The sequence below is a fragment of the Arachis duranensis genome, chromosome 3 (assembly GCF_000817695.3).
Source record: "Arachis duranensis cultivar V14167 chromosome 3, aradu.V14167.gnm2.J7QH, whole genome shotgun sequence".
Taxonomy (NCBI): Eukaryota; Viridiplantae; Streptophyta; class Magnoliopsida; order Fabales; family Fabaceae; genus Arachis; species Arachis duranensis.
Window position 1 is genome coordinate 11,696,136 of NC_029774.3, and position 12,357 is coordinate 11,708,492.

A 12,357-nucleotide genomic window follows, 5' to 3' on the forward strand; every position below is an offset into this window, starting at 1 on the left:
AATTAAAGATGTTATAAAAAAATATTAATAGATTTTTAAAAATATAACATATTAATATTTACATATTTTTAAAAATTTATTTATTTTGTATTCTAAATACACATATTAAAATTATAAATTAAAATTTTTTTATTAAAATATAAAAAATTAAATTTTTAATATATTAGTTTATATTTATTGAATAAAAAAATTTAAGATCAAACTTATCATGTGACCTGTTTGCAGACACATATTAGCTATATCTTATTTTAAAAATAGCTTAATTTAGGGACGAAAGATTTGATATATGGACACCTATATATTTTTTTTATTTTATGAACATGAATAAAATTATGTGACTTTGAAAGGAAAAAAAAGGGACGAAGGGATTGATAAATAAGGATTAATGTATGTAGATAGTCAAATAGATATTTAGGTTAGAGGAGGGGAGAAAGGGGGCCAGGTTAGCGATGAGAACTGACCAAGATATAGATGATGGAGGCGAGAATGATAGTGCGGTAACGTCCAAGGTAGGAATCGGCGATGAATGCTCCAAAGAGGGGAAGCAGGGAGGATGCTCCCGACCATATGTTGACATTTTCGGCTGCGGCCGCCGTGCTCTGCTTCAGCGGGCCCGTAAGATACGATATCAGGTTCGCCTCAATTCCATAGAACGCCACCCTCTCTGCCACTTCCACACCTGAAGAACAATTAATTGAACTGAATCGGTAACTTTTAGGAACGAGAATTCAAGAGAGAGGAAGAAGGAGAATACGTAGATACATACCTATGATAAAGCGAGCAGATCTCCACGAGCCAGATTTGGATCTGATGGAAGGTCGTCCCTTGTTGTCAACGGCGCCGTTCACGGTATTATCAGTGTCAGCAACCAGAGCAGCTTCCAATTCTGAGGAAACCTCCCCGGATATGGCCATCGATGGTTTGGAATGGAGGACTGAAGCTGAAGAATTAATTGGTGCCGGTGTGTTGTACTCTCATCATCATGGCATACTAAAAATCGTAGAGTCACAGTTAGAATAAAAGGTTAGGAAAGTCAGACAAAGGCATAGTTGCTGGAGTAATACAGTCAAAGTTTGCTTTCCAATTCTTTTGCAAATCATGTATCATACAGTTCTTTATTTCTTATTTTTAGAAACTGGAAACGACAACTCTAAGACCAAGTAGGAGTAGGGAGTCTAGTCGCTAACGGTTTTATTATTATTTTTTTTTTATTTAAAAAACCAGTTATCTACAAATTAGAAAACATCACCTTTTTAAAAAGCATATTTATTACGTTTAAATTTGCATTGTAAAAATTAGTAAGTATAAAAGTCCCATATAAAGTATTCTAAAACCTATGCACATTGGGACATAACTTTGTTTTTCCCTTTTATTTTATCCCCTTCCTTTATTATATGGTTGCTTGAAAAGTTGAAATACACCAACCACGTCCACATGATAAGCCTTTCTATGAAATTGACCCTTTCAACTTTAATAAATATCGGCAATATATGTAGGTCCCATGCCTAATTATTTGGGTTAATTTTGTACTGACGGATGTCCAATGCCATACGCATGTGGAAATTGGATACATGGACAATGAATCCAAATTTAATCTAATTGCAATTTACTTTTACATAAAATGTCTATCGTTTGTGCAGTGAACATACAGTTCAACCATGAAGTCTCCTGTAAATCTCACTCGAGTTTGAAATGTGTTTATTCTCCCCCTCCTCTTACTACCTTTGGCAAAAATTATAGTTGGTGGTATAGGGGATTAGGGGTTGGGTAAACCTTAGTCGCTTCAGTAGTAGAAATAATTATTCCTCCTAGCAAAACGAGAAAAAAGTAAAAAAAAAAAACAATAAGTGGGTTATCCTCGAGAAATCCGTTTGTGATTATAAACGTAGGATTTTGCAAAGCAAATGAAGAGAGTAAATCCGATGACACTAAGGGCAGCAAGTAGCCAATAGAAGTAATCAAGATGCACCTTATTCAGATTATCAGCAAACCAACTGTCATGTCCATCTCTGCCTGTCACTCCTTCAATAACCGAAATCAGAAAGCCGCTTAGAAAGTTTCCCACACCAAAGATGCTCAAGTACAGAGCAAGACACATGCTTCGTAGTTCATCGGGAACCTGATCATAGAAAAACTCCTGCAGACCAACCATGGTGAAAACTTCTGCAGCTCCAAGCAAGAGGTACTGGGGAATCAACCACCACATACTCATGGGAATGGTTGCATCCGGTTCATCAACAAGACCAAACTCTTGTGCTGTTTGCAGTCTTTTCATCTCAACAAGAGCCGCAAATATTACAGTAAATATCGATATAAAAATCCCAATCCCAATTCTTTGTAGCATTGTGATGCCGGAGGGTTTGCCTGGTGATGGCTCTAGCTATTGGCACAAATGTCATAGATGGGACTGATGACAACAATGGCAAGTGCAATAAGCGTTTGAAGAGAAGCAGCAGGTATGTCAAAGCCCAGAAATATGGTGCGATCCAACGTAAATCCTTGCTTCGTGAAGAAGGTAGGGGCTTGAGCAAACACAATAGCAAACGGCAGAGTTGTTGCCCAAATAGGAACCAGCCTTAGTACTGCCTTTGCTTCTTCCACCTCCACGACACTACACGTGACGTTCCCTTCTTTGATGGAACAGTCTGGTGCTAATAATGCTTTGTTGAGGAAGCTGCCAGTGTTGAAAAATTCATCAATGGAGTTATGATATTTCATATCCAAAGAAATGAGGCTATATAGAAATATCAGAGTAGGAAAAACAAAGATTTGTTCTAATAATGTTACTCTATGTACACAATTACACTAGGATAGATTCAGGCAGCTTCAGATGGCATGGCATATAGTTAAAACTAGAAGCAAATAAAACATTCGGATATGAGCAAGATGACGGTTCAATAACAATTTAATGCTCCAAGCCTCCAACGCTTAATGTAGAAGCAAAACTCAAGTATTTCATTGTGGTGGTAGTTGCTGCTTCAAGACTACTTAAAATTTTTAATAAAATAAAGGACTATGAAATTAGCATGCTTTAATCCTTACTTGAACTGTTGGGAAATTTGAGGAGGGAGTGTTCCACTAGTTTCCACTAGTTTTCTGCTTGCCGATTTCTCGCAGCTGTAACAAAGACACGACCAATTCTGAGAAAAGGGCTCTTGCCATGGCCTTTGCCTGTAAGTCCATGTTCCAAGAATGAAAACAAGCAATGCAATGATCATCACCGCACAAGGGATTCCAAATCCAACGACCCAACTAAGGTTGTCCTGTATATAGTTCAAAATCCAAAGAGTTCCCATACTACCTGCACACATTGTGAAATACCACCAGTTAAAGAACGAGCTTCTATCCTTGAGCTCCTTTGGATGCTGTTCATCAAATTGATCGGCTCCAAATGCCAGAACACAGGGCTTATGTCCACCTTGTGCAATGGCCACCAGATAAAGTGAGATAAAGAACAAGATTACTTGAGTTTCAGTTGCGCATGATCCCAGTTTGCTGCCAACTTGGCACTCCGGATTGTTGAGAGAAGGAAGCATAGCTGATATTGTTAACGATCCTATCCCCAGTCATTTATATTTGATAATTATTATAAAGATTAGCGTAAAAAGTTACATAATAACCCAAAATTGATCCTTCTTTTTCAGGTTCTGACTCTCTGAAATGCCTGACGGTTACATAGCAGCAGTATAATACAGAGTGAGGAGAACCTCGAGGTAAGCTACATTTTTGGATCACTACAAATCTACAATCATCCTAAGCGCACTACTGACTGCCCTCCCGGCCTGATGTCCACACAGCTCACGTCAGGTCCCCCAAAAACTCATCAGCTCGTAACCTTCCATAGGTACGAACACATTTTGAGAAGCAATGAAAATGTATTAGATGACAACAAGTTAACAACACAATAGTGACATGCATGGATAGATTAAAAGCTTGAAGACAGGGGCATACTACAAATTACTAAAGGTGCACTCACAGCATTTGCTAATCGCTTAATTACTTACTAATTGTGATTAGTGTATGTAGATGGAGTATTTTAGGTCAGAGGAGGGGAGAAAGGAGAATATCGGTGAGACTGACCAAATGTAGACGAGGGAGGCGAGAATGATAGTGCGGTAGCGTCCAAGATAGGAATCGGCGACGATTGCTCCAAAGAGGGGAAGCAGGGAGGATGCTCCCGACCATATGTTTACATTTTCGGCTTCGGCCGCCATGCTCTGCTGCAGCGGCCCTGTAAGATACGATATCAGGTTCCCCTGAATTCCATAGAATCCCACCCCCTCTGCCACTTCCACACCTGAAGAACAATTAATTGAACTGAATCGTTAACTTGTAGGAACGAGAATTCAAGAGCGAGGAAGAAGGAAAATACGTAGATACATACCTATGATAAAGCGAGCAGATCTCCAAGAGCCAGATTTGGATCTGATGGAAGGTCGTCCCTTGTAGTCAACGGCGCCGTTTACGGTATCATCAGTGTCAGCAAGCAGAGGAGCTTCCAATGCTGAGGAAGCCTCCTCGGATATGGCCATCGATAGTTTGGAATGGAGGACTGAAACGTACTGTACTCATTCATTATCAAGGCAATTAGTCACGTCGGAATAAAACATAGGAAAGTCAGACATACGCATACTTGCCGGAGTAATACAGTCAAGGTTTGCTTTCCAATTATTTTGCAAATCACGTGCACAACAATCCTCTTAAAAGGATTACTAAACTTATCACTAAGCCAATTCAAGATAGCTAAGTTTTTTATTTAAATAAATAAAAAATTAATTGATTTTCAAAAAAAAATATCTATGGTCTAAAAGAAGGTCCAAAATGAGCCAATTGCTATTTCAGGCCCTCTTATTACTTTGCATGTTGCGCCTGCAAAATGTCTCAAATCATCGAATTGGTTCATCATGCGTTCTAGTCCACGATGCAATCATGCTGAAAATGTTGGAATTAATTCCAAAATTTTAAGATTCAAAACTGGGAGAAAAACGCAAGTCTTAACTTACTCCCAATCCAAAGGTGATGTTATTAATTTAAAGACTAATAATTATATATATTATATAAAGTTTGGCCCAATTTGATAATTTGACTCATGTATATTTTGATAATTGATCACTATTGGTTATTTAACGAAATTGTTAATTAAATTAAAAAAAAGAGTACTAGAAGATCAATAATTTTTGTATTTTATAACCATCAATTGATTATCAATAATATTTTTAATAGTGTGAGATTATATTCCATAATAAGAGATTACTTACTTTTTTTTATGGTTAAGTGCTGACTACAAAATACAAAAGTTACTGTTCTAAACTTCCTCAAATTAAAATAGTCATCTTTGAACCACTCTATCATAAATAGTATCAAATGTCTGCTGGCTTGGGGATCCAGGTTTGTCTATTAATAAAGAAGTTTTGCCCCCAAGAATAAAAACGAAGGGGTAGCTGGTCATGGAAGGCATTGCAGAAAATGACAACAATATTGCAATTTGCAAGCAGCCATATTTCCAACACATGAAAACAAAACAATACAACTAGTTAGTAGGTAGCGTTTATTTGGCTAATAAATTAAGGTAATAGAGGTTTATAAAGATGCATAATAAGCAGCAAACTCTTTTCAGTACATGCACCTAAGCGGGCAGAGACAAGCGTGAAACGAAGGCGCGTGAGAGATAGTGAGCGAGTAGAAGAGCGAATGCCCTATCCTATCCTTTCCTTCACAAGTTGCAGTGTATAACTTTGCGGCTGTTGGACCCTACATACTGCATCCACCACCGTTCATCATGCAAATATGCCACACATTAGATGGTCCATAAATGGAAATGAAGAACATGAAGAGACCAGGCAAGATTAAAGCGAACAGTGTAGCACTCTAGCGTCCGCTTTTGCGTAACATCACCGAACACAGATTAAACAAAAACCTAGAGTTCCTGTTTGTATTCATTCTAATCTCATTTTTATTGTAATAAAAATTTATGTTGCATGCTTAATGTGTGTGGATTTACCGATTTAGTGTTAAAAAGGGCTAAAATTAGTAGGTGCAGAATATATGTTGAAAACAAAAAGGCCACCACCCTCTTCAATTTCAATTCCGTTACTCCAACCTCAGGGAACACCACCAACAACAACACATCATTGACTTAAAACCTAGAATCCTTCCTTATTCATTAACTTACCAGCAACACAGCAACTCCTGAGGCTAAAGTTGAGGATTGAGGCTCTGACGATGCAGCCCAGTAGTAGTGGCAGTGGCGGTGGTGGTAGCAGCGGTGGTGTTGCCAGGTTCCGTTCAACTCCAGCGAGCTGGTTAGAATCAATTTTTGTCAAGGAAGAAGTGGAAGGAGAAGGAGAAGAAGAAGCTGATCCTCCGGCGTTGAATAGCAGCAGCAGCAGCATCCACCAGCAGGGATTCACTCAGCTTCTTTCCGGTGACACAAGCGGGGTTTTCCGCCACAATAGTTCTCCCGCCGATTTTGTATTCGACTACTCTCAACAATACGTATCCTCCAACTACGACTACGACTACGCCTACGCTTCTCCGGATAACAGCAGCGCGAATAATCCAATCCCGCAGGTTCAAATCAGTTATTACTCTTTCTTTTTATTACTTACTTATTTCATGCTATTAACTTGATGTCTTTTAACTTATCTCAAATATTTTGGTGATGTATTAGGAAATTAAGCAGAGAGGGGTGAAAGTGGAGAATAAGATTATGAAGGATTCTGTGCCTTGGAAAGTTCGAGCAAAGCGTGGCTGTGCTACTCATCCTAGGAGTATTGCTGAAAGGGTAAGTCCAATCTTGCCATACATGTGCAGTTGCAGCATCACATTTATCAAATTCTCTTTCTAAAGAGGCCTTTACTTAGAATTCACGTTCTTGTTGCTTCTTTTTCGGACTCTCATGGTGCAGGTTAGGAGGACTCGTATCAGTGATCGTATCAGGAAGCTGCAGGAACTTGTGCCAAACATGGATAAGGTTAGTGTACTTTTCATCTTAAACTACTCTTCTTGCTTAGTAATTTACTTCCACAGCTGTTAACTTCAGATTTTATGCTTTTGCGACTGCCATGATTATATTGAGATTAGTCATAGGTGGAGACTAAAACTATTCTTTTGGAATGTCAAACAAAATGCATGACTTCACTTCATTTTCAAGTGAATTCTCGTGTGCAGTTTATTTGGAATAATATTACTTTATGGATTTGTAATCATTTCATTTCAATTATATAATTTGAAGGGAAGATTTTTTCTAGTGGTATTTATTACATTACCATGTGTGATTAATAATGTTGCAGAGTATGTCCGAATAGAATTTAGTAAATATTATTGTTTGTACATGAAATAATGAAATGCAGAGAAGATTTCAGTCAAATAAATGTATAAAATAGAATGACAAGTTAGGATTTGAAAAAAAAATTGCATGTGAACCAACTTTTTACAACAAACAATCTGTTAATATTTTTCGGTACATACAATATAAATAAAATATTTAACTCTTACTCATTTACTGATTCGATTCAATCTGGTAATTAAAAAAAATTCCAAGCAAAATTGTGCTTTTGGTGTACAAAAAAAGATAAGAATAATGTATGGAATGGGGGTACAAAGGATTTTTTATGGATACAAATAGCTCTATATTTGTGTGTCAGCCACTTACCTTTTTACACTGTGAAATGGCTTGCGAATTCTGGAACAAATAAACTTGTTCTGTAAAGACTAGAAATTTTGTTAGAGTACTATGCTACTAAATTCTTGAAACATCAGCTCCAACAAATATACATTCCTGTTATAGGTCTCATTGTTGTTTTGTATTTGTTTTTCTCTGCTCTGTTTTTCTTTGGAGTTTTTATCTATTATTGTCTTTTAACTCTCATCTCGATTCTGCAGTTTAGTTAATTTTCCTTTATTCAAATATAAACAAGAGTTCACAGGTATATATGTATTAATTTATGTTGTAAAATATTATTTAGATTATTTTCCATTAGCAACAATCTTTGACTCAATTGAATTAATTTTATATTAGGACTACATAAGTAGTATATAAGGTGTAACCACCTCAACAAATTATTTTTTGAAGATGATTACATTTTATGTACTCTTTATGTACTCATACTACAAGATTAATTGTAATTGAGTCTACATTATTACTAATGAAAAAAATCTAAATAACATAAAGATAAGTTATATAATATAAATCTTGGACTTTTGGGTTTACTTGTAGATGATATGTGATAATCTTTGGTTATATTGATTTGATGATGGCTTGGTTCTTGTAGCAAACTAATACTGCAGACATGTTAGATGAGGCAGTAGCTTATGTCAAGTCTCTCCAAAAGCAAATTGAGGTACATCTTATTTTATTTTTTATTAAATCTTTTATCCTTGTGAGTAGAGTAGTGATTTTACATTGATGAACTTGTAATATATATTGCAGGAACTATCGGAGCAGCAACGGAGATGTAATTGTGTGGTTCAAAGGAGTAGATAGATATAAGTAGATTGCTTTGTGTGATGTAATTGTGTGGTTCAAAGGAGTAGGGAGATGTAATTGTGTGGTTCAAAGGAGTAGATAGATATAAGTAGATTGCTTTGTGTTTGCATTCGCATACAATGAGAATCAACAGATTAGACATAAGATCATGTTGAGTGGTTCTTAATTCTTTTAAGACCTGAAAATGCCTTGCAAGTTTTTTACATTCGACTGCCCCAACGAGTTCCTTGATGAATTAACTTCAGTAGAGAAGTTAACTTCAGTAGAGAAGTCCCTTTCGTTGCTCAGTGTAGTTTTGCGTCATTTGCATATTTTCATCCGACCAAATTTGTGACACTTACTTAGCCATCAAAGGCGAATTAATTCTGAAAGCAGCTCTGTTTATCATTTAATTAATTTCAAACAAATAGATGTAGGAACAGTGAAGAAAGTGCAAACCAAATGGGTCACTTCCAAGTTCCGACCAAAGATTGAAGGTAATGTAACCGTCACTTTATTCAAAGCATGATCCATACTATGAAACTCATTGATATAACACATTAATCATGAGGAAAAAAAACATTACAACTTACTTTGTAAACATAAACATACTATAAACTATGAACTATGAAAGATATAAATCTACGGATTTACTACACTAGTCATCACAAACATAAAGCACACATTTACAAACATGTATCTTCACAGGAACATTACTGCTAATATTTTTTAGCTCAACATGGGCCGTGATGAACACGCTGAGCCAAATAGATGAGATGCCAAGTAAGAAACATGAGAGTGAGGATGTTTAAGATGGAGGAGTATGAATTCAACTTCTTCAGCTTCTCGTTAAGCTTGAGAATTTTCGATCTGAATGCATCTTGCTCTGCACCTCGTGTGGGTGTTGCTGCTCCTGAGGCCGTTGCTGCTCCTGAGGCCGAGGCTGGGGTGCCGGTTTCATTAGGATCAGCAGTACTGTGCTGATGTTGATGCTCTTCTATTCTGCTATGTTCACCAGTCATATCCTCTCTTCCCCTTCCTTCTTCTTTCTCCAGTTTCATCCTTTCGAACATCAGCTAATCATTAAAAAGAAAAATTGAATTAATATCATATCTTAAAAAGCTTCCCTGATATACCATTATAATCTCAACGAGGTAAATCTTGATATGTATATGAAAAATAAGCAGAGACATGATTCCACATTCTCTTTTATGATTTACTTCAACACCATATAAACCTTAAATTGTTTGTGTATTTAAAATGTTTTTAATGGCTTTCAATACCAAAAGACGAAGGTGGAAAACATCAATCCTGAAGTTCTCATATGAAATCATTAATTGTCATTGATATTTCCAAGAAAGAGAGTTGGTTTTAAGTGTCAGCAGAGAACTAGTCTGTAATCTAAATGAATGAAGGAAGGAAGTACGGTTATATACCTTAGTAGCGCGAGGTTCCAAGTAAACAGAATTGGCAAAAACAGTGAAAACCGCAGCAAGAAGGTTATAAGCTTGAAATATCTCAGCTTTACGAGAGAGTACCTTGGTCCTATGGCCAAAGACATGGCCCACCAAAGCCATCCCAATACTATAAGCCATAGCTTTAAAATATACAGGGTATATCTTACTTTGTACCACCGCAAATTGTTGTCTAGGCATAACCCTCGACAGCACGTAGCTTGAGAAGAAAGTAACCCAAATACACAGTCCATAAGCAGTTGCAAACCCCATCAAATCTGCCACACCCATCAATGAATCCAAATAGTCCATGGATCCCAAATATTCAGCAGCAACTCGCCTCATGGCTACCCGAACCCCCAAAAGCATATCATTTCCTTCCGTGATGTTCATAACCACATGATCCGTGGCGGTTTGCCCGTGTTCCTTTACCTTCTCCACAGCTTCTTTTGTATACTCCTTCGCGTCATGAGCTTTATCGTAAATGGTTTCTTTGGCCTTCTCAACTGCACCACGCGCCGCCTCTTTCTTCCTCGCCAACGACTCTCTCTCTAGGTCGATAACGTCATGGGCTTTGTCCTTGGCTTTCTCCACGGCACCGGCTATCTTATGCTTGCACTTTCCGTAGGCATCACAAATGAGGTCCTTGGAAGCGTGGACGAAGGCGGCATCATGTGCTTGGGAGGATAATCCTTGTCCCACGTTAGGGAGAACGGATGCCGCCTCCTTCATCTTCTCCTTGGCGGTGTTGAGAAGAACACCACTGGGGTCGGAATCTACGTGCTGCTCCGGTGAGATGGAGATTTTGGTGTTCTGATGACCATCTCCATCGAATTCAACGACGACAACCCGATGGCCTTCTTTGACAATGGTGCTTTCTGCTTGCTTTTGATCTGCGGACGGAGTGGGAGAGAACAAGCCTGCTCCTGCAAGAGAAGTTAGAAACAGACTCAAAGCTAATACGTTCATCATTGTTACTATTGGAAATAAAAAAATGGAGTTTGAAGGTTGAACGATGTGATAGTATTGTTGTATATACGATGGCGTAGATTGGAGATTTGTTTCGGTTTTTGGAATATGCAGAAGTCGGTGGTTTGCAACACTGCAATGTAACTGACACGTTGTATGCAGGAATGAAATCAGGTGGAAACACGTGTCATAGCTCTACCTGAAGTGGCCACGTAACCCTTAGCGTGTCGAGATCAAAGAAGTCTGTTTGCTGGACGAGTGTGAGTGCACTATGACAACATTCTACTGTTTTCTTAGATGAATCAATCTCTTAACTCTTATCTTATATTTTTACTAGAGAGTTGAATAATCCATTTTTAAACGTTAAAAATAATAAAAATATATTTAATTAATTTTTTAAAATATATTTTTAATATTTTAAAATATAAAATTATATTTCTATTAAATATATAATTTTAGTTATTTAATTTTTTATTAAATTAATAATTTTTATATAGTATTAAATATAAAATAAATTATTATTTTAAAATAATTAATTATAGTTATATTGATTTATCACTAAGAGATAACATTAAAAAAATTGAATAATTAATTTATTATTCACTAACGCCTTTAATTCAGTAAATACATATTAAGTATTAAATAAATATAATTGTCCAATCTTAAATTTTTAGAATTAAATTGACCTACTCTTAATACTATTTATTATACTTGACTTCTTTAACTGAATTTGAAAGACATAATCTTCTTATTTTTTTACCCATATCATGAAATTATTCTTTTTATTAAAATTAATTAATAAAATTTTATTCTTACAAAAAATAGGCTATATTAAAAATTTTATTTTCATGTTTTCAAAATGTCTATACAAGTTAGTTAGGAAATAAAAGATTTGACAACAATGTTTAAAAAATAAAGGAGTTGACACGGTTAGAAAACTAAAAAATTAATGGTAAAAAAAAAATCAATACATTAAAGGTTAGTTTGTATTAATTTTCGAAGAAGTGCTTATTTTTTTATTTTATAAAAAAATGTTTAATAAAAAAATTATTTTTGTTTAGATAGATGTTTTAAAAAAATTTAAGTATTAAAAATATTTTTTATTTATATTTTTTTAAAAGTAAAATATTGTTAATTTTTAGAAAAAGTAAAATTAAAAAAAAAAGTACTTTTTTCAAGACATATTTAAATAAATTTTAAATTAAATAAACATATTTTTTTTAAATATTTTTTTATTGAAAAAACAATCCAAATTAGCATTAAAACTGATCAAAGATCAAATATATAATACAATTTAAAAATGTAAATACCATCTAAATTATATAAATTAATAACTAAATTTATTTATTCATAAAAGATCATATTTTTGTGTGCTACAATCATATAGTTATATTGAATTATCAGTATCTACCTTATTATTTATTTACGGTGTGAACTACATCGTTATCTTTTCTTTTAACGTTGCAA

At 35.5% G+C, this 12,357-nt stretch overlaps 2 protein-coding genes and 1 pseudogene across 2 annotated transcripts; 1 reads left to right on the plus strand and 2 right to left on the minus strand.

Annotated features, from left to right (window-relative positions):
- LOC107477594 (uncharacterized) overlaps positions 1-4,646 on the minus strand; it is an 8,896-nt pseudogene extending 4,250 nt beyond the window's left edge.
- A 962-nt stretch (positions 4,647-5,608) lies between these two features.
- On the plus strand, positions 5,609-8,901 carry LOC107477635 (transcription factor bHLH81). The gene is made up of 6 exons (XM_052258127.1): positions 5,609-6,570; positions 6,671-6,784; positions 6,908-6,973; positions 8,274-8,342; positions 8,432-8,453; positions 8,508-8,901. Exons 1-6 carry the CDS (start codon positions 6,223-6,225, stop codon positions 8,543-8,545), a joined length of 657 nt encoding a protein of 218 aa, XP_052114087.1. The 5' UTR covers positions 5,609-6,222; the 3' UTR covers positions 8,546-8,901.
- Positions 8,902-9,034: 133 nt separating this feature from the next.
- Positions 9,035-10,965, minus strand: LOC107477595 (uncharacterized). Its single transcript, XM_016097644.3, has 2 exons — positions 9,904-10,965; positions 9,035-9,543 (listed from the first exon to the last, which is right to left on the minus strand). The coding sequence occupies exons 1-2, from the start codon at positions 10,891-10,893 to the stop codon at positions 9,202-9,204; spliced, it is 1,332 nt and encodes a 443-aa protein (XP_015953130.1). The 5' UTR covers positions 10,894-10,965; the 3' UTR covers positions 9,035-9,201.
- Between the last annotated feature and the right edge of the window lie 1,392 nt (positions 10,966-12,357).

Bases quoted from the DNA above. Each gene is read 5' to 3' on its own strand.
- LOC107477635 (XM_052258127.1), top strand. From the start codon at position 6,223: ATGCAGCCCAGTAGTAGTGGCAGTGGCGGTGGTGGTAGCAGCGGTGGT. The intron at 6,571-6,670 runs GTTCAAATCAGT...GTGATGTATTAG, and splicing joins CGAATAATCCAATCCCGCAG to GAAATTAAGCAGAGAGGGGT. The intron at 6,785-6,907 runs GTAAGTCCAATC...CTCATGGTGCAG, and splicing joins CTAGGAGTATTGCTGAAAGG to GTTAGGAGGACTCGTATCAG.
- LOC107477595 (XM_016097644.3), bottom strand. From the start codon at position 10,893: ATGATGAACGTATTAGCTTTGAGTCTGTTTCTAACTTCTCTTGCAGGA. The intron at 9,544-9,903 runs GTATATAACCGT...TTTAATGATTAG, and splicing joins TGGAACCTCGCGCTACTAAG to CTGATGTTCGAAAGGATGAA.